The sequence below is a fragment of the Hippopotamus amphibius genome, chromosome 15, assembly GCF_030028045.1.
Source record: "Hippopotamus amphibius kiboko isolate mHipAmp2 chromosome 15, mHipAmp2.hap2, whole genome shotgun sequence".
Taxonomy (NCBI): Eukaryota; Metazoa; Chordata; class Mammalia; order Artiodactyla; family Hippopotamidae; genus Hippopotamus; species Hippopotamus amphibius.
In genome coordinates this window covers 8,152,911-8,175,806 of record NC_080200.1, presented here as the reverse complement: position 1 = coordinate 8,175,806, position 22,896 = coordinate 8,152,911, and the positions used below count along the sequence as shown (strand labels likewise).

Here is a 22,896-nt window from a genome sequence, read left to right as displayed (position 1 = left end):
GGGAATTACCACTCTCTCCCCTCCCCCAAAGCATCCAGGATCCGCGACCCCGGTGCCCACCCCCACAAACATCCTGGACACGCGACTCTCCATCGCAGCCTCAAAAATCAGAAGCCACCGGTGCTGTGATCATGCACAAGTCTTAATTTAATGGGTAAAAACATTAAATTACACACACAATTTTTTCCATAAAGCTTAATAAATAGACTTTTTTTTCTTTAACGCTGTACAAGGGACTGAAAACCAAGCTTTCAACAAAATATGAATGAACTCATACTACCCTTTCATTGATTTGGAACACTCCCCCCTCCCCCATGCCGGAAAGCAGTGTGCACACTTGAGGTCTCTCTCTGGGTACAGCCGGCCAAGGTCGACAGGTTCCAGGAGCCTTGGAAGCGATGACCTCACTCTAGGGCTGGGGCTTTAAACGCTCTGCCCTTGGGACTCGCCTGTAGCCCCAGCAGCCTGGGGCGTGGAGGAAACTGAACCGTTTAGGTGGCTGTTGCCTGCAGAAGCCCTTCTCTGCCCAACACACCAAAAGGGGTGAGAAAAAAAAAAATGAGAAATGCACCTCAAACACACACACCCCAGAAATCAACACCAACAAGCCACAAACTGGTGCCCCTCGGCAGTGGGCAGGAGGAACAAAGGGAGAAAGTGTTTCTTCTCTCCTCTTCTGACACAGAACCCAGCCGGATCCTGTTGCCGGAGTGGGTGGCCCCAAATCACAGTGGTGCCACCGTGTGCTGCTGCAGTATGTCCATGAGATCCTGAGCCCCTCTCCCCCGTGCCAGCTCCAGAGGTGTGAGCCCCCTGGCGTCCCTGTGATGGAGATCAGACTCGGCAGCCAGGAAGCTGACCACAGCCGTGTGGCCCTCTTTCACTGCCAGATGGATGGGGAGCGCCCCGGTGCCGTCGGGTGCATTGACATCAGCTCCGTGCTCCACCAACACTTTCAGGGTGTCAAGGAATCCAGTGCGGGCTGCATCATGGGCTGGAGTGGTGCCGGAGGCGTCCTGGATGTTGGGGCTGGCACCTTGCTTCAGGAGCTCCAGGGCGATGGTGGGGCTGCCAAACATCATGACCTGTCCAGGGGGGTGGGGAGGGGAGGCAGAGGGTCAGGGGGTCTCCAAAGAAGAAGGTCCAGGAACACGGGTGACTGGAGAGAGAGGTCATTCAGGAGTAGAGAATGCTAGAGACCAGGTCTCTAGAGAATGAGAAGCTCCAGGGAACATAAACTCCCAGGCAGCTGTTGAGACCCCAGAGAACAAGATCTTCTGGGAATACTGACCCTCAAAAAACTGTTCGCCCCCCCCCCCCAAGGATAATACATTCCTCCTAGGGTATAGCCCCCATGGAAACTTTCAAGGAACCTAAGTCCCTCCCCCAAGGAACCAGAGACACTTCTCTCCACAGATGGGAAGTCATCAGGAAATATGAGACATCCACCAGGAAACAGACCTCAGAGAACAGTCCCCTCAAGGGAAAGAGGATGGCTAGGGAATTTGAAACCCCTTCTCCAAGGAATTTCCCCCTCCCATATAGTGGGGATGCTCCCAAGGGTACCTGACCCTCTCAAGAAATGGGGTTCCCCTTTTGGAAATGTCCCCAAAGAAATACGGACTCCCATGCAATCTGTAACTATGCCCTTATTGGTATCCCCCCAATAATATGCCAATAAGAAAATCCCGCGGGAATGGAAATTCCTCCCCCCAAGAAACTGGATACCTCTCAGAGAACCCCCCAGAAAATGGGGACACCCTGGAAATATGAAACCTTCCTTCCTGCGGTCGGATCCTCCAATGGAAGCTCCAAGAAACCGGAGCCGTCCTCGTGAAACCGGGATCCAAAGAAGCTGAACCCTCACCCAAGGAATAAGAACTTCTCCAAGGAAACTGAATCCTCCGCAATCAGAGAACAAGGAATCCTTCAAAGATGGAAAGCTCTCCCCTCCCCCAATCCAACCCCATCCACCACCCACCTAAGAAAGGGGACATCAGGGAGCCAAGCCAGCCCGGAGATGGAGGAACAGACCCCAGTCGGCTGCTAACGGGAACAAGGAGAGAAACAGGGAAGGGGTCTGGGTTCCCGGTCCTCGCCACGCTCCGCGCCTCGCCCTCGCTGCGGGCGGGCCGGGCCTCACCTGCAGCGCCGTCTTGCCAAAGCGGTTCAGGACGTCGGGGTGCACCAGCTCTCGGTGCAGAAGGCGGCGCACCTCCTGCACGTCTCCCCGGGCCGCCGCCCCGCTCAGCCGGTCGCCGGCGCCGGCCTCCTCCAGCAGCATGTCGATACTCGCGGCCTGCGAAGCCCCCCGCCCCACCCCGACGCGGTCAGTGCGGGGGAGCGCACCGGCGCTGGCCCGAACCGCCCTCCCGCAGCGTCCCGGGCCTGCGCGAGGCTCCCGATCCGACTCGCCCGTCCGGGGCTCCTGCGCGACCCCCGCCCTCCCGGCCGGCTCCTCCCCCTGTCAGCCGGTGGGGTGGGAAGCAAGGGGCTGGGAGCCGGGCCCAACCCTCCGAGGCCCGCAGGGCCGGGCCCGGCGCCCGCCCCTTGGGGGCCGGGTCTCCCCCCAACTCACCCTCCCTCCTCCTCGACGGGCGGGGTCTGTTCTGAGCCGACGCCGCCGCCGCAGCCGAGCTGGCCGCCAGGGGGCGGAGCCAGCGCGCTCGGGGCCCCGCCCCCAAACGCCGAGGATTTGTTTTCTTATGAACTAGCTACGTTGTAGCCCAGCCGCATTGCACGGCTCACGACCCTGTAGTGCCCCGCCCACCAGGCCACCGCAGCCAATGGCAACGCGTCTCCAGGGAGGCTACGCGCACCGGCGTGGGCGGGCCCGTTTCTGATTGGACGAACTGTGGCGACCGGTGGACCGCCGGCAATGGCGGGGTTTTCGGTTTTTCAAACGCCGCCGGGCGGGCGGGAAAGAGGGCCGGTTTAACTGACCCAGAGGAGAAAGGTCAGGGGCAGGGTAGCGCGCGTTGCTCCGCGACCTCGGCACCTCCGAGGGAAAGGGAGGCAGGGTTGGTGCCGCCCAGTTGGGAGTTCTACCTTGCGATAAGTATTTATTAGCTCTTACTCTGCTGAGCGCTTTATTTCATTCATTCACTCTCTGTGTGCAGGAACCGTTCCCGGCGCTGGGGAGCGCACATTAAAGCAACTAAATAATTTTAGATAGTCTTAAGCACCGTGAAAAAAGTAAAACGTGGAAATGGGGTGGGTGAGGAAGGAATCACATTCGGCCCAGATTGAGTCAGCCCTGGCACACAGCAAGTGCAAGGGCGCTGGAGGAAAGTTCACGAGGCAGCTGCCACGTGGGTGAGCCTGGGAAGCGAGAGTCGCGGTCGGAGGTTCTTAACAGAGGTCATCGAACATTTACTGAGCACCTACTGTGTACCAGGCGCCCAAGTGGAGAGCAAGTTGGGTGCCTCCTGCTGCGGGACGCCTACCGTTTAGGGCTGGAGAAGACAATAATTACATATTTTCAGAGTGGTATACACCGTGGAGCTGATAAAACGGGGTAAGTAATAGTCTCTTGGGAAAAGAAGGCCGTTGAAATAGGTCAGGGAGGGCCACCCTGAGGAGGTGACATCTGATTTCAGACCTGAAGGTGAGGGAAAGAGCCATGTGGATAGCTGGGGAAAAGAAGACCAGATGGAGGCGCTGCAGATGCAAAGACCTTGAGGTAGGAGCATGCCTAGTAAGTCCAGGAAGAGTGAGGTATAGAGGGAGAGAGCGGGGAGGAGGTGAGGGCAGGTAGGTGAGGGGGAGGGGTAATGCTGATCAGGCTTGTGGGCTGCGGTGAGCGCTTGACTTTTACTTTTTAAAAAGAATAGAACCCTGCAAGGGTTCTGAGCTGAGGAGCCACGATCTGATTTAGGCGCTAACTGGCGCCCTCTGGCGGCTACGATGGGAACTGGCTGTGGTGGGGAAGGGAAGCCCAGAGCCGGGGGGACCAAAGAGAGGGCAACTGCGAGGGCCCTGAGCTATAATGTGCTGAGCGATGACGTGCTGAGAGATGATCAGGGCTGAGAAATGGATACGTGTTGCCCACTCTTATCCCAGTACTTCAGGGACATCCCTGTCATCCCCAGTCCCTGGCCAAGAAGCACATAACTGCAGCTAGATTCCTCTTTTTAATGTCATCCTAAAACTCAGAATGGGCCAGCGGGGCCTCTGGGCTCAGCAGCTGTGGAGGAGGGCCTCCCCACACCTCCTAAGGCAGGTCACTGCAAGAAGGCACTCATGAGGGGGACTTCAAGCCCCTCTTCTATTTCTTCATATAAAATTGGAGGAAGGAGGAGGGGCGGGAGCTTGGAGACAGGGAGACCATCATCCCTCCCAGCCTATGGGTAAAGGAAAAGGCTGGGTGTGAGCCAGCCCTTAAGAAGCTGCTAATTCAGGGACTGCCGTCACATACACACGCACCCCATTTTCCCTCCCTTTCTCTAGAGTCTGCAGTCGGGGCCTGGGGAGAGGATGGCCCATATTCAAGCCCCCACTTCTTCTCCCTTCTAGCTGGTACGAAGTTGATAGTCTGCAGGGAAACAATGAGCGGGGACCATCTCAGAATTGGGAAAAGGAGACAAAAGGACACCCCCCCCAATCCATCCCCTTCCCCAGCACTCATGATCAACCCCACAAGTAGGTAACAAGCCTAAGGATGGGCTCAGACACTGGGACCGTAACCATAGCAACAAGCCTGATTCCAGGCAGTAGATGGGGGTGCTATGTGTTCAGCCCCTCATCCAAACTCCACCACCACTGCCCTGGAACTGGTCACTGTCCCCATTTTAAAGATGAGTAAACCGAGGCCCAGGGTGGCACACTGACAAAGATGGAGTAGACCTGGGGCCAGGCCTGTTGAGTTTTGGAGCCCTGAGGCAGGCTGTATCAAAGTCCCAACACCATCCCTATTCATCTCCTTGTCTCTGTCGTCCCAGGGAGCTGGGCTGCCTTACCGCCACTCTGGGTGATATAGCGGACCCAGGGCAGGGCCTGGTAACCACTCTTCTCGATGATCTTCATGTATCGAACCTGGAAAGGGATGAAAGGAGATGGCCCAGGCTAGGGGGAGAGAGCTGGCTGGGACCAGGGGAATATATATACCACAACTTCGGGGAATAAGAAAGCATAGGCTTGGGGACTTCCCTGGTGGAGCAGTGGTTAAGACTCCATGTACCCAATGCAGGGGGCCTGGGTTCGATCCCCAGTCAGGGAACTAGATCCCACATGCATACCACAACTAAGAGTTCGCATGCCACAATTAAGGAGCCCGCCTTGCTGAAACTAAGACCCAGCACAACAAAATAAATATTTAGGAACTTCCCAGGTGGCACAGTGGTTAAGAATCCACCTGCCAGTGCAGGGGACATGAGTTCAATCCCTGATCTGGGGAGATCCCACATGCTATGGAGCAACTAAGTCTGTGCACCACAAGTACTGAGCCTGCGCTCTAGAGCTTGCGTGCCACAACCACTGAAGCCTGTGCACCTAGAGCCTGTGCTCCACAACAAGAGAAGCCACCACACTGAGAAGCCTGTGCACCACAACAAAGAGTAGCTCCCACTTGCCACAACTAGAGAAAGCTGACACGCAGCAATAAAGACCCAACACAGCCAAAATAATTAATTTTTAAAAATAAATAAATGTGTTTAAAAAAAGCAAGCAAGTAAGCACAGGCTGGGAGGAATGAAGTAACATGGCTCAGGGCAAAGATGTTGCAAGGATGGGGTTGAGGGGGAGGCGGGAGGTGGTCCAGGACAGTGGGAAAGATGGCCCAGGATAAGGGAATAGACACAACACAGTTTGGGCACAGGGCAAAGTGAAAGGGGGAGGGGGAGGAGACCCAAGCTGATAGCAGAAAAGGCAACACTGTTCCAAGAAAAGAAGGATGATTGCAAAGGAAAGATGAGCCAAGCCAGGGAACAGAAGTGATCCGAGTCGAGATATGGGAGAGAGGGGAACCCACTGAGGTCAAGGAGGGGGCCACCCTGCCCACTTCCCTCACCTGGATCCCGGAGACGGTGAAATAGGGAATCTCAAACTTGACCCCGATGGGGGGGCGGCCCTCTACCTCCTCCTTCTCCACGCTGGGGAGGCCAAAGTGGGCACGCATCAGGTACTCCTTGCCCCCCTGAAGGCACATGGGGGTATCAGACACAAGGTGGGGCCCCTCTATACCCCCATCTTCACAGCAGCCCCCAGAGGTAGGCTCTGCTCTTAGCTTGTTTCACAGAAGGTAAAGGCCCCTGGCCAAGACTCACAGCTGAAGCTTCTGACTGCAAAGCCTGGTTGGGGGCCTTCTAATAATCATCTCCCATTTTCCAGGCCCCAAGGAACACCCCCACTAAGATCCCAGGGACAGACCAAATCCTCCAGCAGCCCAAGGATGTGAATAACATGATCCTGTCTGTCTCACAGATGGGCAAACTGAGGCTTCATGAGAGGAAGTGGGTTTCCCAAGGCCGTCTGGGATGGGGAAAGTTTAACTACCATGCTGGCCTGGTTTCCAGCTTTATCATCCCCGAAGGACAGCCATCTGTATGCGTAGCGGGCTCTCTGATTTATTCTCTGCCTTGCCCTCAAGCAGCAGAGGCAGGTCCCCCAGATCCCCTGCCTGTTCCCAGTGCTCACCGGGAAAGACTTGATACTCCAGATAACGATGTTCTTCTCCGGCACATACTTGGCACTGCCCACGCTAGTCTTGAAGCGTGGGGAGTCGGCATCGCTGGGTACTGGCACAGCTATCTCCACGCTGTTGGCCACTGACTGCTTCTTAAACTGCCCCTTGGCCTGTCAGTGGAGAGAACGTGGGGCATGAAGAGTTCAGTCATATAAATATTCACCAAGCCCTTTCCATGTGACAGCTCATCAAGAGCCCTGAAGTGGGGACCATAATCCTGCCCATTTTCCAGATGAGGAAACAGAGGCACAAAGAAGTTAAGGCATTTGCCTGGAGACATACAGCCAATAAGTGGCAGAGCCGGGGTCCACACCCATGAGAGACTCCAGAGGTCCTGCTTTTGTTGTTTTGTGTTGTTTGGGCCACACACAGCATGTGAGATCTTAGTTCCCTGACCAGGGATCAAACCCACGCGCTCTGCAGTGGAAGTGTGAAGTCTTAACCACTGGACGGCCAGAGAAGTCCCCCAGAGGCCCTGCTTTTCGTGCCTTCTGTTTGGAAAGTGTCATACACCTTTGCCTGGTTCAAAAGATCCTTCATTTGAGCAGCCCCTAGGGCAGGCTCTGCTCTCAGCCCATTTCACAGACAAGAAAGTAAAGGCTCCTGGTCAAGACTCACAGCTGAAGCTTCTGACTGCAAAGTCTTGATGGGACCATCAGCCCATCACAGAGTTTTCACTTGAAAGCTGGCATTTGCTGAATCCCTACCACATGCTGGGCCCTGTGCCAAGCACTTAGCCGTCTCACGAATTCTCTAAAGTAGGAGCCATTCCTAAGGTCCATTTTACAGATGAGGAGACTGAGGCCCAGAGAGAAAGAGCAATTTGCCCAAGACACATAGCTGATAACCAGCACAGCAGGGATTCAACCCTGTGTTCTCAATCCTGACATGCTCTCCTTACAGATAATACATTATACATTATAGCCAGATCTAGATCTGTATGACATGGGACAAGCTTTTAATACGAGGACTCTAGGGCTTCCCTGGCAGCACAGTGGTTAAAAATCCACCTGCCAATGCAGGGGACACAGGTTTGATCCGTGATCCAGGAAGATCCCACGTGCTGCAGAGCAACTAAGCCTGTGCATCACAAGCACTGAGCCTGCGCTCTAGAGCCCGCGAGCCACAGCTAATGAGCCCATGCTCCACAACTACTGAAGCCTGTGCACCTAGTGTCTGTGCCCCGCAACAGAAGCCACCGCAATGAGAAGCCTGTGCACCACAACAAAGAGTAGCCCCCGCTCTCCACAACTACAGAAAGCCCGCGCGCAGCAACGAAGACCCAACTCAGCCAATAAATAAAAATAAATAAATTTATATATATATATATATAAAAAGGACTCTAAGACTCCACATACAGGAGGTAGCATTATGATGACTGCCGTTATTTATTATAATTTCGTGGGGGAGGATATATGAGAGGTGAGATCAGGGGCAGAGGACCTGAGGTAAAACAGGGCAGAGGGCATTCTTTCTGGAAAGCACCAGCTTTAATGGCCCCTTCTCCTTTTCCTGCTTGCAGAGATGGGTTAGGGTTAGGGCACTGGGGACATTAACACTCCCCCTCCCCCAGTGACTGTTCACTCCACAACCCAGCTCCCCTGAGACTCCAAGACCAGGGAACAAAGTTAAATCTGAGAACACAGAGTCTTGAGCCAGGCAGACCCAAATTCAACATGCTCCCTCCCTTCCTAGATGAATGACATCTTAATTCTTCTGGGTCTCAGTTTCCCCATCTGTAAAAAGGGCTAATTATACGTTCTGGAGAAGCTCTTGCTTGGGGCACTGGGAGACATGCACAGGGCTATTCCCAACAAGGTGAACAGGAATAGCAAGGTGACCAGGAATAGCCAAGAACTGAAAACTACCCATGTAAGAGATGGGACAGAAGATTCTCACGGTGGAATATTCTACAGCTGCAGAAATGGATGCACTAAGCTCTGGCACTAGGGATTCCTCTTAAAAATCCACATTACATGAACAAAGCAAATCATACAGAAAGTCACACAGCTTGAGTCCATGGATATAAATGTCAGACACCAGCAGAATGGCATATTTGTGGTTACAAATGCAGGTGGCAAAATTATAAAGAAAAGCAGGGGACTTCCCTGGCGGCGCAGTGGTCAAGAATCCGCCTGCCAATGCAGGGGACACAGGTTCCAGCCCTGGTCTGGGAAGATCCCACATGCCACAGAGCAGCTAAGCCCGTGTGCCACAACTATCAAGCCTGCATGCTGCAACTACTGAAGCCCGCACACCTAGAGTCCGTGCTCCACAAAAGGAGAACCCACTGCAATGAGAAGCCAGTGCACCACAACAAAGAGTAGGCTCCACTCGCCACAACTAGAGAAAGCCCACCAGCAGCAACCAAGACCCAATGCAGCCAAAATTAAATACATAAATAAATAATAAATAAATCTTAAGAAAAGTAATACTTTTCGTGAAACACTGTGATTACCTGTGGGCAAGGAGGGAGCAGTAATTGTGGGAGGGGCAGTGGGGGTTCAGAGGCGCTGGTCAAGCCGGGAACGTTCAAATAAGCTGGGTGGTTTATTATTAATCTTTAAACCACATAAATACAGTATATGGTTTATATATGTATATGAAAGTAAATAAGTGAAACAGATCATGTGTCAGATGGTGGTAAGTAATAAGGGAAAAACTTCTTTAAGAGAGGTGGGGAAATCAGGGAAGGCTCCTCTGAGGAGGTGACATTTAAGCAAAGAAATGAAGGAGGTGAGGGTAGAAGCCATGTGAGTATCTGGGTGGCTGGGGGCAGAATGATCCAGGGAGAGGGGATAGCTGGAGATGGTGCCTGGCATGTTTGAGAACCAGCCAGGATACCTGTGTGGCTGGAAGGAAGTGAGGAGTGGGGAGGGAGGTGGGAGATGAGGTTAGAATGATGACGGGGTGGGGACAGGGGTGGTAGGAAGGGGCGGATCCAGCATTGTGAGTAATTATTCCCCTGGGCCCACCTTGACCATGATCTCCACGCGGCTGTGTGAAAATTTCTCGATGACAGATTCAATCCAGATCAGCGGCTTGACCTACAGACGGAGGAAGGGGGAGTTCGCCGAAGCTCTGGGATCAACTCTCGCCCCCTGCTGGCTTGACCCTGCCTCACCTGGGTGCTGAGGCGGTAGGACATGAGCTCGAAGTCACCGTCGGGCGGGATGAAGGAGATGGTGCGGTCATTGTCAAAGCGAGAGAGCCGCACACACTGGTGGAATTTCACATCCTCCAGTTCCACGGACTTGTTCTTGCTCCCTGAAACTCGGAGCCGAGTTAGTGGGGTGACCCTGGAGCCCAGGGGCAACCCTGGAGTCCGAGACAGGGTCCCTATCTTTACCTTTCCCATCTACCGCTACAATCACCCCCATTTTACAGATGAGAAACTGAGGGCCAGAGTGGATGAATAACTTGCCCAGGGTCACCCAGCTGGCCAGGAGCAGAGCTAGGATCCAAACCCAGTGAATCAGGCTGTCGCTGTCAGGTTATTAAACATGATGCTATTCTGTCTCCTACTCCCAACTGAATGTCAGCTCCAGGGATTTTTTTCTTCACTGAGGTATCCTTGCACCTGGCAGTGATGAAGCCAAAGTGTTTGCACAAGGACCCAGCAGGTGTAGTACTGGCCATGACCAGCAGAGGGCGGGCGAGGGCTACTTCAGAACTGACTGCAAATCTCTGGGTAGCACCCACCCCAGATGCGCCCGCTTCCAGAAACTTACGGCCAGTGAGCTCGAAGAGCACGCGGTCGTTGAGGCCCAGCCGCAGCTCGGGCATTCCCGACAGAAACACCTTGAGCTTGATGGTGCCCACGATCTCACTCAGCAGGACACTGCCATTGGCGTTGACCTGAAGATGCACCCATGGGGTGTGGGGGCGTCAACAGGCATAGGGCTCCCTCTCCTGCCCCCAGGCCATGGCGGGGCTGGGGCAGAGGTGTGGGGGCTCACCAGGAGGTTGACTGACTCTATAACATCAATGAAGACCTCGTTCTTCTTGTACTTGATGCCCTCCGAGCGCCAGGACACCGCATTGGTGACGGTGGGTGGCACCCGCGACTTGCCCGTGTCCAACTTGTTGCCTTGCTGCGTGATGTACCTGGCAGGAGGGCAAGGAGATGAGCAGGTAGACCCAGGGCCACTTCCCATGGCCCACCGTGTGGCTGACTCATGGCCCACTCACTCCTGCAAGATCTTGCTGTCCGTGGTCTGTGGGAAGCCGAAGTCCATGAGCTCATCCAGCAGCTCGTAGACGATGACGAAGTTGTCTCGGATGCTCTCTTCCTCCAGCTCCTTGAAGTATTCGGAGAATACCTGGGGGGCGGGGAGACGGACACCCACAGAGGTGTGGCTGGTGTAGCCCTGGGCTGGGTCCCCACTCAGCCAGCCACCCAGCAAGCAACTATTGAGCGCCCACTGTATACCAGATTGGGTCTATTAATGGTGAACAAAGCCAACAGTGGGGGCAATGGACTGGTAGTGGGACTAATATTATCCAACATGTTGGGTGCAATAATGAGGGAAACAAAGGAAGTAGGAACCCAAAGGCACGGATGTCCAGGAAGACTTCCTGGAGGAGGGATTAGAAGAGCTCAGAATGTTTTTTTACGGATCATGGATCCCTGTGTATCCGGAGATGGTAACGGACTCACCTCAGAATAAGGTTTGTAAATGCATGAAATAAAATACACAAGATGGGAATTCCCTGGCGGTCCAGTGGTTAGGACTCTGTGCTTTCACTGCGGAGGACCAGGGTTCAATCCCTGGTTGGGGAACTAAGATCTCACAAGGCAAGCCAAGCCATGCAGCACAGCCAAAAATAAAAATAAACAACAACAACAACAACAACAAAAACAAACAAACAAAACCCAAAAACAGATGGCAAAGGAAGTGTTACATAGAAATACATCTCAGTTCATGGACTCCCTGAATTCTACCCAGGGGCTTTTGGTACTTGGCAGACCTCAAGGCAGGAGTCCCTGGGATTAGTGGCTATCACCACAGCAGAGAATGTCAGTCACCCAGCATTGGAAACCCCATCCCTCATCCTGCTCCAGCCTCTCTGGCCTTCTTTCTGTTCCCACCTCAGGGCCTTTGCACATGCTATGCCTGCTGCTTAGGACACTCTCCTCACAGCAGGCCCCTGTGACAGGCCTCAACTCCTCCGTGAAGCCACCACTATCCCTTGACCCCTGTGAGTATCAGGGTAAGACTAGCACCCCAGTCACTGGTTATCACAATGTCCCTTTGAATCTCCTTCTTGCCTTTTAGCTCCTCAGCACAGGCAGGGAGGAGACAAATCAATACAGATCTCTTGTTTGTTGAAAAGTTTTGTTTGTTTGTTTGCTTGTGCCACGCTGCAGGGCATGCGGGATCTTCCTTCCTGACCAGGGATCTTACCGACCAGGAATCCAACCTGAGCCCCCTGCAGTGGAAGCACGGAGGCTTAGCCACTGGACTGCCTGGGAAGTCCAGGACTCTGAGCGAAAGGCATGGGTTCAGTCTGTGGTTGGGAACTGAGATCTCATAAACTACAGGGTGGCCAAAAAAAAAGGAGTACTTACGGAGCACTTTCTCAGTCATTGAGAATGGCATATAGTAAGTGCTCAATGAATCACTCTATGATCATATGATATGACATCAGTGGTAATGCTAACAATAATACCAAACCTTTATTGAGCACTTACTGTATACTGAGCACTGTTTTAGGCACTTTAGAGGTATGAATTTAATTTGTACAACAACCCCAAGGTAGGACTAAACCCAGTTTAGAGGCACATAGAGAAGTGACTTGTTCGAGGTCACACAGCCAGGAAGTGGGGGAGCTGGGTCTGGAACCCAGTTCCCTCTGGTTCAGATTCGAGCAGTACACCCTCTCAGAGACATCCCTGGTCCCTGCCGTATAGGGAGAAATGATCCCACAGCAGCTAATGAGAACACAGAGTGATGGGGCTTTGATGGGGGCATCCCCAGGCAGGTCAGGGAAAGCTTCCTAGGAGAGATGGATCCCAAAAGAGGTGGGCAAGACAGGTGGACAGACAGACCAGCCGGCCAATGGAAGGCCAGGACCTACCTCCACTGTCTTGTAGAGGAAGGAGTACACGAGGGAGGCATTGGCATTCTTCAGCGTGGTGGCCACCACTGCAGGCAGTGAGGTTAAGGAAGAGGTGCCGTTTTGGAGGGTTCCAACACAGCACAGACCCTGAACCCCCACCCTCCAGCCTGAGCCACTTCCGTGGTGTGCACCTCCTATCCCAGCCCACCACGTCTGGGACTGAGCTGCCACCACCCCAGGCTCCCAGGGACCCGCCTGTGGCTGGATACGGTAGAGGTTGCTGTATTTGATCCACAGGAAGTGGACCCGGCCATGGCTCAGCAGTGGGGCCAGGGCGCCCTCCTCCTCCCTCTGCATAAGCAAGGGCATGAAGTGGTCAATCTCGCTCATGGCCACATCGCCCTTGTAGTTGCGGCTGATCAGGGGCTGAGGGTGGGCAGAAAAGGTCTGGTCACTGCTGGGATCCAGGGACCCTCCCTCCACCTGGGGCATCAGAGCGCCAGATACTGAGTCTACTTGCTGGTTGAGGGGTCGTGGAAAAGGCTCGGCCTCTCTGCTTCTCAGTTTCCTCCTCTGCAAAATGGGCGCATGATAAACAACAGCCAGAGTATCCAGCGTCCTCATGGACATGTAGGCTGTGTTCTACTAAAGCCTGGTTATTTGCTGATTGATTCTGTTGTCACCACACCCTTGTGAGGTAGATGGTATCTCCATCTCCATTTTACAGATGGGGAAACTGTGGTATGTACCACATCCATAGTAAGTGAGGAAGCTGGGATGAACCAAGATGCCCCAGCTCCAGAATTCTTGCTCTCAAGCAAGGCTTCACAGGCACCAAATCGATGAAGGTAAGGATGATGGAAGGAAAGAAAGAAAGAAAAAAAGAAGAGAAATAATTATATCCATATATCTCTCATAGCGTATATAGCTCTGCCTGGCAGGCAGCAAGCGGTCAACAATAATAATACTTACTTGGTGAGGTTGTTTAGTCCAGTGTTTAGAAGAGAAAGGGCAGCCAGCCAGTCCTCACACACCTTACCTCTCACTAGGACTATTATCAGGAATATTATTTTCGCCACTACTGTTATTGCTATTGAATGACAAGATGAATGGTAGGGGGCACCAGAAAGGGACAAGGCAGCCCCAAAGGGGAATTAGGGTCTCCGGCCCCTCCTGTCTTTCCCAAATATTAGTACTGTGGGTGATGGGGACAAAAATAATAATTTCAATTGACTCAACGCCTAATGTTTGCAGTAGGGCTACTGTGCTAAGTGGTATACACACGTAAGGTTGGATTAATCCTCCTTGGGTGGGGACCTCTGTTATTCCCATTTGTACGGACAGGGAGACTGAGGCTCAGAGAGGAGAAGCCCCTCGCCTCAGACACGCGGCTTGTAAACAGTGGAGCTGGGATTCGACGCGGGACTCCTAGGGATTGGGGGAGGGGTGTTCCCACGTCCCCAGAGCTTTCCGGGGCCTCGCTGCCTGCAAGGAGGGGCCGCCCCTGGCTCCGGGAGGATGCAGCCTTAACGGTCAGTCCCCCCCCCTCCCGGTGCCCAGCCTCACCTTGCCCTTGACGTCGAGGATGAAGACAGCCGAGGCGGACATGCTGGCGGCCGGCGGACCTGGGGGGTGGGGAAGGAGCACGGGGAGGCGGCGGTGGCGACGCTTCCTTCTTCCTGCGGAAGCGCCCGCGCGCAGGTGAGCACCCAGGTGAGCGCGTCTTAAAGGGGAGGCCACCAGGTGAGCGGCTCTGTCGGCCGACGAGGAGACGCTGCAGGGGCGGGGAAGGGCGGAGCTTCGGATGGGACAGCTGCCCCGCCTCACTTTCCCTTTGCACCCTGGAGTGCTGATGGGCGGAGACCCCAGACCAACGAACTATGCGTGCAACTAACTATCCATCCTTCCATCTATCCGATCATCCACCCACTCATCCATCCATCCATCCATCATCTATCCATCCAACCAACCAACCATTCATCCATCCACCCATCCACTCATCTTGCTTCTTCTGTCACTCCCACACGCAGGTGCACCCCAATGGAGCAGGGACTTTGTCCTTTTCATGCCTGTGTCCTCAGGGCTCAGTGCTGGGTACTCAATATGAGTTTACTTAATTAATACCATAAATATTTACTAATTAATTTATTCTTTCACTCAGTGACAGGAACTGTGAGTTACACTCTTAGCAGGACAAAGGTAGCTGCCTTTCTTTTTTCTTTTCTTTTCTTTTCTTTTTTTTTGGCTGCAGCCATGCAGGATCTTAGCTCCCCAGCCAGGGATCAAACCAGTGCCACCTGCCATGGAAGCTCAGCGTCTTAACCACTAGACCTCCAGGGAATTCCCCAAGTAGCTGCTTTTAGTGTTATTCCCAATGTTACTCTTTAAATTTTTTTTAATTTTTAAATTTTTATACAGTTTTTAAAGGTCACACTCCATTTACAATTATTGCAAACTATTGGCTATATTCCCCGTGTTGTATGATACATTCTTATAGACTATCTCACACCTAATAGTTTGTGTCTTGCCCCCCCACCCATATATGGCCCCTCACCCTGCCACTGGTAACCACTAGTTTATTCTCTATATCTGTGAGTCTGGTTCTTTTTTGTTGTATTCACTAGTCTGTTGTATTTTTTAGATTCCACATTTAAGTGATATAATACAGTACTTATCATTCTCTGTCTGACTAATTTCACTTAGCACGATGCCCTCCAAATCCATCCATGTTGTTGCAAATGGCAGCTGAGTAGCATTCTATTGTGTATATATACCACATCTTCTTTACCCATTCATCTGTTGATGGACACCCTAATGTTAATCTTTTTCATTTTTTTTTTTATTTTTTTATTTTTTTCCGCACACGGGCTTAGTTGCTCCGCGGCACATGGGATCTTCCTGGAGCAGAGATCGAACTCATGTCCTCCGCATTGGCAGGCAGACTCCCAACCACTGCGCCACCTAGGAAGCCCTCTTTTTCATTTTTTAATTGGGCAATTCCTTGGTGGTCCAAGGTTAGGACTCCACACTTTCACTGATGAGGGTTTGGGTTCGATCCCTGGTCAGGGAAATAAGATCCTGCAAGCAGCAGGGCGCGGCCATAAATACATACATACATACATACATAAAATTTACTTTATTGAAGTATAGTTGATTTACAATGTGTTAATTTCTGCTGTACAGCAAAGTGATTCAGTTATAAATATACATTCTTTTTCATATTCTTTTCCATTATGGTTGATCACAGGATATTGAATATAGTTCCCTGTGCTACACAGTAGGACCTTGTTGTTTAGCCATCCTATATATAATGGTTTGCTTCTGCTAATCCCAAACTCCCAACCCTTCCCTCCCCCACCCGCCTCTCCCTTGGCAACCACCAGTCTGTTCTCTGTGTCTGTTTCTGTTTTGTAGATAAGTTCATTTGTGTCATATTTTAGATTCCACATATGTGATATCATATGATATTTCTCTTTGTCTGACTTCACTTAGTATAATAATCTAAGTGATTATCATCGAACCTGGGCCCTCAACAGTAAGAGCTTGGAGTCCTAATCACTGGACCGCCACGAAATTCTCTCCCCTAATGTTACTCTTCTTCATTCCCCAAATACTTCTAAGCACCTACTATGTGACATTAAGATGTTGACAGAATCTTAAAAGATAGATGTCATCATTAGTATGACTACAATTGTTATAATATTATTCACTCAACCAACACTTATGGAGCACCTACTGTGTGCTGGACTGGACATATGGATGCTGCTTTCATTATGGTGATGATGTTTCACTCTGTGGCACTGTGGATAATGGCTCAGACAAAGCCAGTCCACTGCTCTCCTTCTAGGAGGGCGAGAGGTACGCAGCTTGAAAACCGAAAAACAAGGTGATCCCTGGCAATTCCCTGGCGGTCCAGGGGTAAGGACACATCGATTTCCAGGGCCCAGGTTCCGTCCCTGCTCGGGGAACTAAGATCCCACAAGTGGTGCGTTGCAGGGCATGGGGGTGGGGAATCCCAGGGAATCCCTGATGAGGACAGGAGCCCTGAAGGCTGGGAGTTGGCTCTGTGTGTCTGTGTGTGTGTGTGTGTGTGTGTGTGTGTGTGTGTGTGTCTGTTGGAGAATGAATGGGGGTTTGAGGCAGGGAGATCAGAGAAGGAGCTGACATTTGAGAAAGGCCTGAGGGTGAATTCTTGCCAGGGACTATTTGCTGAGCCCTTAACTCTGTTGAGGGCTTCATGGGCTTCCCACCCCTGAATTTCCACGACGATCTTCAGAGCAGGGGCAAGCCGAGAGAAGTCCCACTGCAAAGGCTGGCAGAAAGCTGGTACTAGTATTGTTTCTGGTTTTGTTGTCTGTATGTGCTCTGGTTGAGTGCATGGGCTCTAGAGCCTACTGCTTGGGCTCATGTCCTGGGTCTTCAAGGAGCCAGCTGGGTGGCCCCAGGTACCTGGCCACCCGCCCTGGATCTCAGTTTGCACATCTGTGAAATACGGTTAAAACTGCACTTTCCTATAACCAACAAGGAACAGGGAACTGTATTCAATATTTAGTAGTAATGTGTAAGGGAAAAGAATCTGAAAAATAACATATGTGTGTGTGTATACATATATATAGTACTACCGTAGTATTACTGAATCACTGTGCTGTACACCTGAAACTAACACATTATAAATATGCTGTACTTCAGTTAGAACATACACACATGAAATAAAATAAACAAAAAAAGAAGAAGAAATAGGGAGGGATAAATCAGGAGCTTGGGATGAAGATACACACACTACTATATATAATAAGATAGATAACCAACAAGGACCTACTGTATAGCACAGGGAACTCTACTTAATATTCTGTGATAACCTGTATGAGAAATGAAACTGAAAAAGAATAAATATATGTATATGTATAACTGAATCACTTTGCTGTACACCTGAAACTAACACAACATTGTAAATCAACTATACTCTGATAAAATTTTTTAAAAAGGCTTGCAAAATGAAAAAAAGAGAAAAGATTTTAAAAAAGAAGAAAAAACAAAACAAAAAAACAAACACAAAAAATACAGTAAGATAGGGACTTTCCTGGTGGCACAGTGGTTGGGAATTCCCCTGCCAATGCAGGGGATATGGGTTCAATCCCTGGTCCGGGAGGATCACACATACAGTGGAGCAGCTAAGCCCATGCACCACAGCTACTGAGCCTGTGCTGTGGAGCCAGTGAACCACAACTGCTGAGCCCACGTGCCGCAACTACTGAAGCTCACATGCCTGGAGCCCGTGCTCTGCAACAAGAGAAGCCACAGCAATGAGAAGCCACAATGAAGAGTAACCCCCGGTCGCCGCAATAAGAGAAATCCTGTGTGCAACAATGAAGACCCAATGCAACCAAAAATAAATTAACTAATCAATTAAAAAATACAGCAAAACAGGGACTTCCTCGGTGGTGCAGTGGGTAAGAATCCGCCTGCCAATGCAGAGGACACGGGTTTGAGCCCTGCCCCGGGAAGATACCACATGCCACGGAGCAACTAAGCCCGCACGCCACAACTATTGAGCCTGCTCTCTAGAGCCCGTGAGCCACAGATATTGAGCCCATGTGCCACAACTACTGAAGCCCACGCGCCTAGAGCCTGTGCTCTGCAACAAGATTGGCTACCGCAATGAGAAGCGCGCACCACAATGAAGAGTAGCCCCCGCTTGCCGCAACTAGAGAAAGCACGTGTGCAGCAACAAAGCCCCAACACAGCCAATAAAATAAATAATAATAATAATAAAATAAAAATACAGTAAAACAAAAAAACACTGCTCTTTCCTAATTAGGTTATAGTACAGCTCAAGAGGCCACATGATGCCTGGAACGGAGCCAATGCTCAATAATGTTACTATTATTGCTCTTATTATTATTTACCATATGGCAGTTAAGGGTACAGTGCTGGGTTTGAATCCTGACTCCACCATTGGCTGTAAGGCATTGGGCTAGTAATGGCATCTTTTGTGCCTCAGTGTCCCCTTCTGTTAAATGGGTATGAAAGTCATGGTTCTGCCTCCTCAGGCTTAATCACTAAGTTACTAGGCATAACTCAATGCCTGGCACAGCACTTATGCTCCCCGCTCATCAGCTATTGAGGACCCTGGGTTCCATCCCAAGAGTGTCGGCAGGGAAGTTTGGGGGTGGGGGGGGCAAAGGAAGGGAAAATAAATCTCAACCTGCTTGGGAAAGATCCTGCTCCACAGAGGGAGGGAGGGTCCTTCAGGGCCTCTAGGGGGAGATAGTCAGCTCTCCCAGGCTTAGTCCCTACTTCCCCAAACCCAACCCCAGGTCTTTATCAGCACCCGAGTGTGCGATGGGCATCCCCACAAGGGACTTGCGGTGGAAGGGAGGAGAGAGGACAGCAGCTATCAGAACCACCCACTGCTTCTAATATCATTCACTGAGCACTTATCTTCATGTCCTCTTTTTTTAAAAAATAAATTTATTTATTTATTAGCTGCATTGGGTCTTTGTTGCTGTGTGCAGGCTTTCTCTAGTTATGGTGAGCAGGGGCTACTCTTCGTTGCGGTGCTCGGGCTTCTCATTGCAGTGCCTTCTCTTGTTGCGGAGCATGGGCTCTAAGTGCGTGGGCTTCAGTAGCTGTGGCACGTGGGCTCAGTAGTTGTGGTGCACAGGCTTAGTTGCTCCGTGGCATGTGGGATCTTCCTGGACCAGGGATTGAACCCGTGTCTCCTGCCTTGGCAGGAGGATTCTTAACCCCTGCACCACCAGGGAAGTCCCATGTCCTCTTAGAGAGAAGGAAACAGAGGCACAGAGAGGTGAAGCCACTTGCCCAAGGCCACACAGCAATTGAGCCAGAATTTGAATCTGAGTTGTGGAGTATGAAAGCTGAGTCCCAGCCCTCTACTGTTGCATTACAGGATACAAGCATTACTATTGCTAACAATAGCTAACCCCTATTTGGTGCTCATTATACCCAGGGGCTCCCCTAAAAGTCTCCCATATGAGAGACAATGTTTTGAGTTAGGAAACCTGTTATCACCATTTGACAGATAGGAAAACCGAGGCTTAGAAAGAGTGAATGATTTGTACAAAAATCACCCAGCCAGCAGAGCAGAGCTGGAAATTCTAGCCCTGCAAAACCCAAGGTTTTATGTTGCCTCTGCCCAAAAGAGGGGGCTCCTTCGTGCTCCTACCAGCCCCTTGCTCAGAAGGCAACCTGGGTGGATTGAGGATGCTGCCAGGCCCTCGCCCCAGCCCGGGCATCATTGAACTTTGCAAAGGCCTTTCTCCTGGGGCCCTCAGATGTTTTCAGGCAGTAAACAGAACCTAAAAGCCTGGGCCTAGCGCCCTGGAATCTGAAACTCAAGGTCTGTTTGGCTGAAAAATTCATGAGCCCAAAAGCTTCAGTGGGGTCAGAGAACAGAGCAGCTCTGTGTACCCACTGCAGCTGCAACCTCCCCGGTGCCCAGAGGCTGGGCCCTGCCCCAGTTCCTCCTAGATGCCTACAGGGACCCTGCCTCTAGACACCCCTCTTAATCTCTTCTCCACACCACTAAAGGGATCTCCCTGAAACACACAGCTTCTAGGGCCCTCTCTCACCCTCACATCACCCATGGCTCCCCATTGTTCTCTAGCTGGCCTGCTTAGCCAAATTTGATCCCTGATGACCTCTCCCACAAGGCGCGCTTGAAGCCACTGATTCAGACACACTGCTGTCCCTAATTTCAGTTCCCTTCTCTCTTTCTCGCCTTCCTCTGGCACGTGACCCCGCTTAGTGCATGATGCCTGCCCTTCTTGCTTTCTCTACCCGGTTCTCACTCAGCTCCAGCTCTCCTCTTCAGAAATCCTTTCTGGCCCCTCCCCCTTTCTAGGTCAGCTCCCTCCTCTGCACTTTCCCAAGTCTCCCAGGCCCCGATCACAGCTGTGTTGCATATTTTTATTTTTTTTAATATTTATTTATTTATTTGGTTGCCCTGGGTGTTAGTTGTGGCTCCAGGGCTCCTTAGTCACGGCAGGCGTGCTCCTTAGTTGCAGCATGTAGGCTTCTTAGTTGTGGCATGCGAACTCTTAATTGCGGCATGCATGTGGGATCTAGTTCCCTGACCAGGGATCGAAACTGGGCCCCTGCATTGGGAACGCGGAGTCTTATCCACTGCTCCACCAGGGAAGTCCTGCACTACATTTTAAAAAATCTATTAAAAAAATCTTTTATTGTGCTTACATATATATATCACATAAAACCTACCATTTTATCCATTTTAAGTGTCCAGTCCAGTAGCATTAAGTACATTCACACTGTTGCACAACCATCACCACTATACATTTCTTGAACTCTTTTTCTTTTTTGAAATGGAAACTCTGTCCCCAGTAAGCAATCACTCCCTATCCCCCTCCCTCTGCCCCTGGCACCCACCGTTCTACTTGCTGTCTCTACAAATTTGACTCTGCTAGGGACAGCCTTTAGGTGGAATCAGACAGCATTTTGTCCTTTTGTGACTGGCTTGCTTAAATCTATTTTTTGTTGTTTTTGTTTTTGCTTTGTTTTGTTTTTTTTGGCCACGCTGCTTGCAGGATATTAGTTCCCCAACCAGGGATCGAACCCACGCCCCCTGCAGTGGAGGCACGGACACCTAACCACTGGACCGCCAGGTAATTCCCATTAAATCCGTTTTTTGAAGTTGAGTTTTCATAATCCAAGAAACCCATGAGGACTTCCCGGATGGCATGGTGGTTAAGAATCCACCTGCCTACAAATCAACGGGTTTGCAAGGCAGAAATAGAGACACATATGTAGAGAACAAACATATGGACACCAAGTGGGGAAAGCGGGGAGGGTTGGGGGGGAATGAATTGGGAGATTGGGATACCAAATTGTACACTCTAAATATATGCAGTTTATTGTAAAAAAAAAAAAAAAGAAAGAAAGAAAGAAAGAAAAAAAAGAATCCACCTGCCAATGCAGGGGACATAGGTTCCATCCCTTGTGCTGGAAGATTCCACATACTGTGGAGCAACTAAGCCCGTGTGCCACAATTATTGAGCCGGCATGCCTAGAACCTATGCTCCACAACGAAAGAAGCCACCTCACTGAGAAGCCAGTGCACCACACCACAGCGAAGTGAAGAGTAGCCCCTGCTCGCCGCAACTAGAGAAAGCCCCCGAGCAGCAACAAAGACCCAACACAACCATAAATAAACACATAAAATTAAATTAAAAAAAAAAAGAAAGAAACCCATGAATACTTTCTCCCGCTAAAGAGACAAAAAGATAGAACATGATAGATAGGGAAAAAGTCCCCTTTGCCTCCCCTCCCCCATCCTGGTCCTTCAGACACCCCCCATCAAGTTGAAATCTGCTTCTGCTGGTAGGTGCAAATGTGTGTGTCTGTTTCATGTATCTCTCTTTCTCCTTCACATACCATAGGTGAGTAAGCTACTAAAAACAACTTGCTATTTTTACTCACCAATAGGACCTGAAAGCCTAGCTGAGCTACTCTGAAGGGTTGTGGAATGTATGTGGAATGTGAAGTCAGCCTTCAAGGGTTCAAATTCTTGTTCAGCTCAGTGCTCACTAACTGTGTGTTTGTGGGTAAATTACTTACCCTCTCCGAGTCACTTTCTGCAACTAGGAAATTGTTGCAAAGAGTAACACAAAACACTTAATAAGTTGCTTAACTTCCCTCTGTCACTCTCCCCAACTGGAAAAAGGTGAGAAAGATTTAATGTAAAGCACTTAATACCTTGCCTGATGCTGACTAAGCTCCCTATAAACGTTTACTCTTGTACTAACCTGCAGGGCCACCTCCTTCTTTCTTAAACTATTGAGACATTGTCCACTTTAAAGATGTAACATGCATTAAGAAAAGGCAGGAGTCAAGTAACTGTGACAGACTGAACCCATCTGTTTAACCACTCAACCACAGTCCTGTTTCTGGCCCCCCAGGAAGTCACCTTATGCTCCTTCCTGTCAGTCACTGCCAACCACAAAGGCCACCTTTGATCCGTGTTCTGTTACCATAGGTTGATTAGCTATGCCTGTTCTAGAACTTCATATCAAAGTCTCTGGCTTTTTGCACTGGGGCATAATGCTTTTTAATTTTTATTTTATTTTATTTTATTTTATTTTTTAGATCCATCTATGCTGTGGCACTTACCAATA

The 22,896-nt window shown here is 50.8% G+C and overlaps 2 protein-coding genes across 5 annotated transcripts; both read right to left on the bottom strand.

The window, feature by feature from the left end:
* Positions 1–126: 126 nt before the first annotated feature.
* On the bottom strand, positions 127–3,984 carry CDKN2D (cyclin dependent kinase inhibitor 2D). Of its 2 annotated transcripts, XM_057709782.1 has the most exons (3): positions 2,579–3,984; positions 2,144–2,299; positions 127–1,085 (listed from the first exon to the last, which is right to left on the bottom strand). In XM_057709782.1, exons 2-3 carry the CDS (start codon positions 2,282–2,284, stop codon positions 726–728), a joined length of 501 nt encoding a protein of 166 aa, XP_057565765.1. In that variant the 5' UTR covers positions 2,285–2,299; positions 2,579–3,984; the 3' UTR covers positions 127–725. The 2 variants fall into 2 exon arrangements, with proteins under 2 accessions (XP_057565765.1, XP_057565766.1); XM_057709783.1 differs by having other exon boundaries at positions 2,144–3,984.
* Positions 3,985–4,120: 136 nt separating this feature from the next.
* On the bottom strand, positions 4,121–14,433 carry AP1M2 (adaptor related protein complex 1 subunit mu 2). 3 transcript variants are annotated; one of them, XM_057709779.1, is made up of 12 exons: positions 14,312–14,433; positions 13,015–13,171; positions 12,764–12,831; positions 10,874–11,004; positions 10,642–10,789; positions 10,414–10,540; positions 9,807–9,955; positions 9,658–9,729; positions 6,634–6,792; positions 6,008–6,133; positions 4,959–5,034; positions 4,121–4,534 (listed from the first exon to the last, which is right to left on the bottom strand). In XM_057709779.1, the coding sequence occupies exons 1-12, from the start codon at positions 14,351–14,353 to the stop codon at positions 4,512–4,514; spliced, it is 1,278 nt and encodes a 425-aa protein (XP_057565762.1). In that variant the 5' UTR covers positions 14,354–14,433; the 3' UTR covers positions 4,121–4,511. The 3 variants fall into 3 exon arrangements, with proteins under 3 accessions (XP_057565762.1, XP_057565763.1, XP_057565764.1); XM_057709780.1 differs by having other exon boundaries at positions 9,807–9,949; XM_057709781.1 differs by lacking the exon at positions 14,312–14,433 and adding an exon at positions 13,718–14,296.
* Between the last annotated feature and the right edge of the window lie 8,463 nt (positions 14,434–22,896).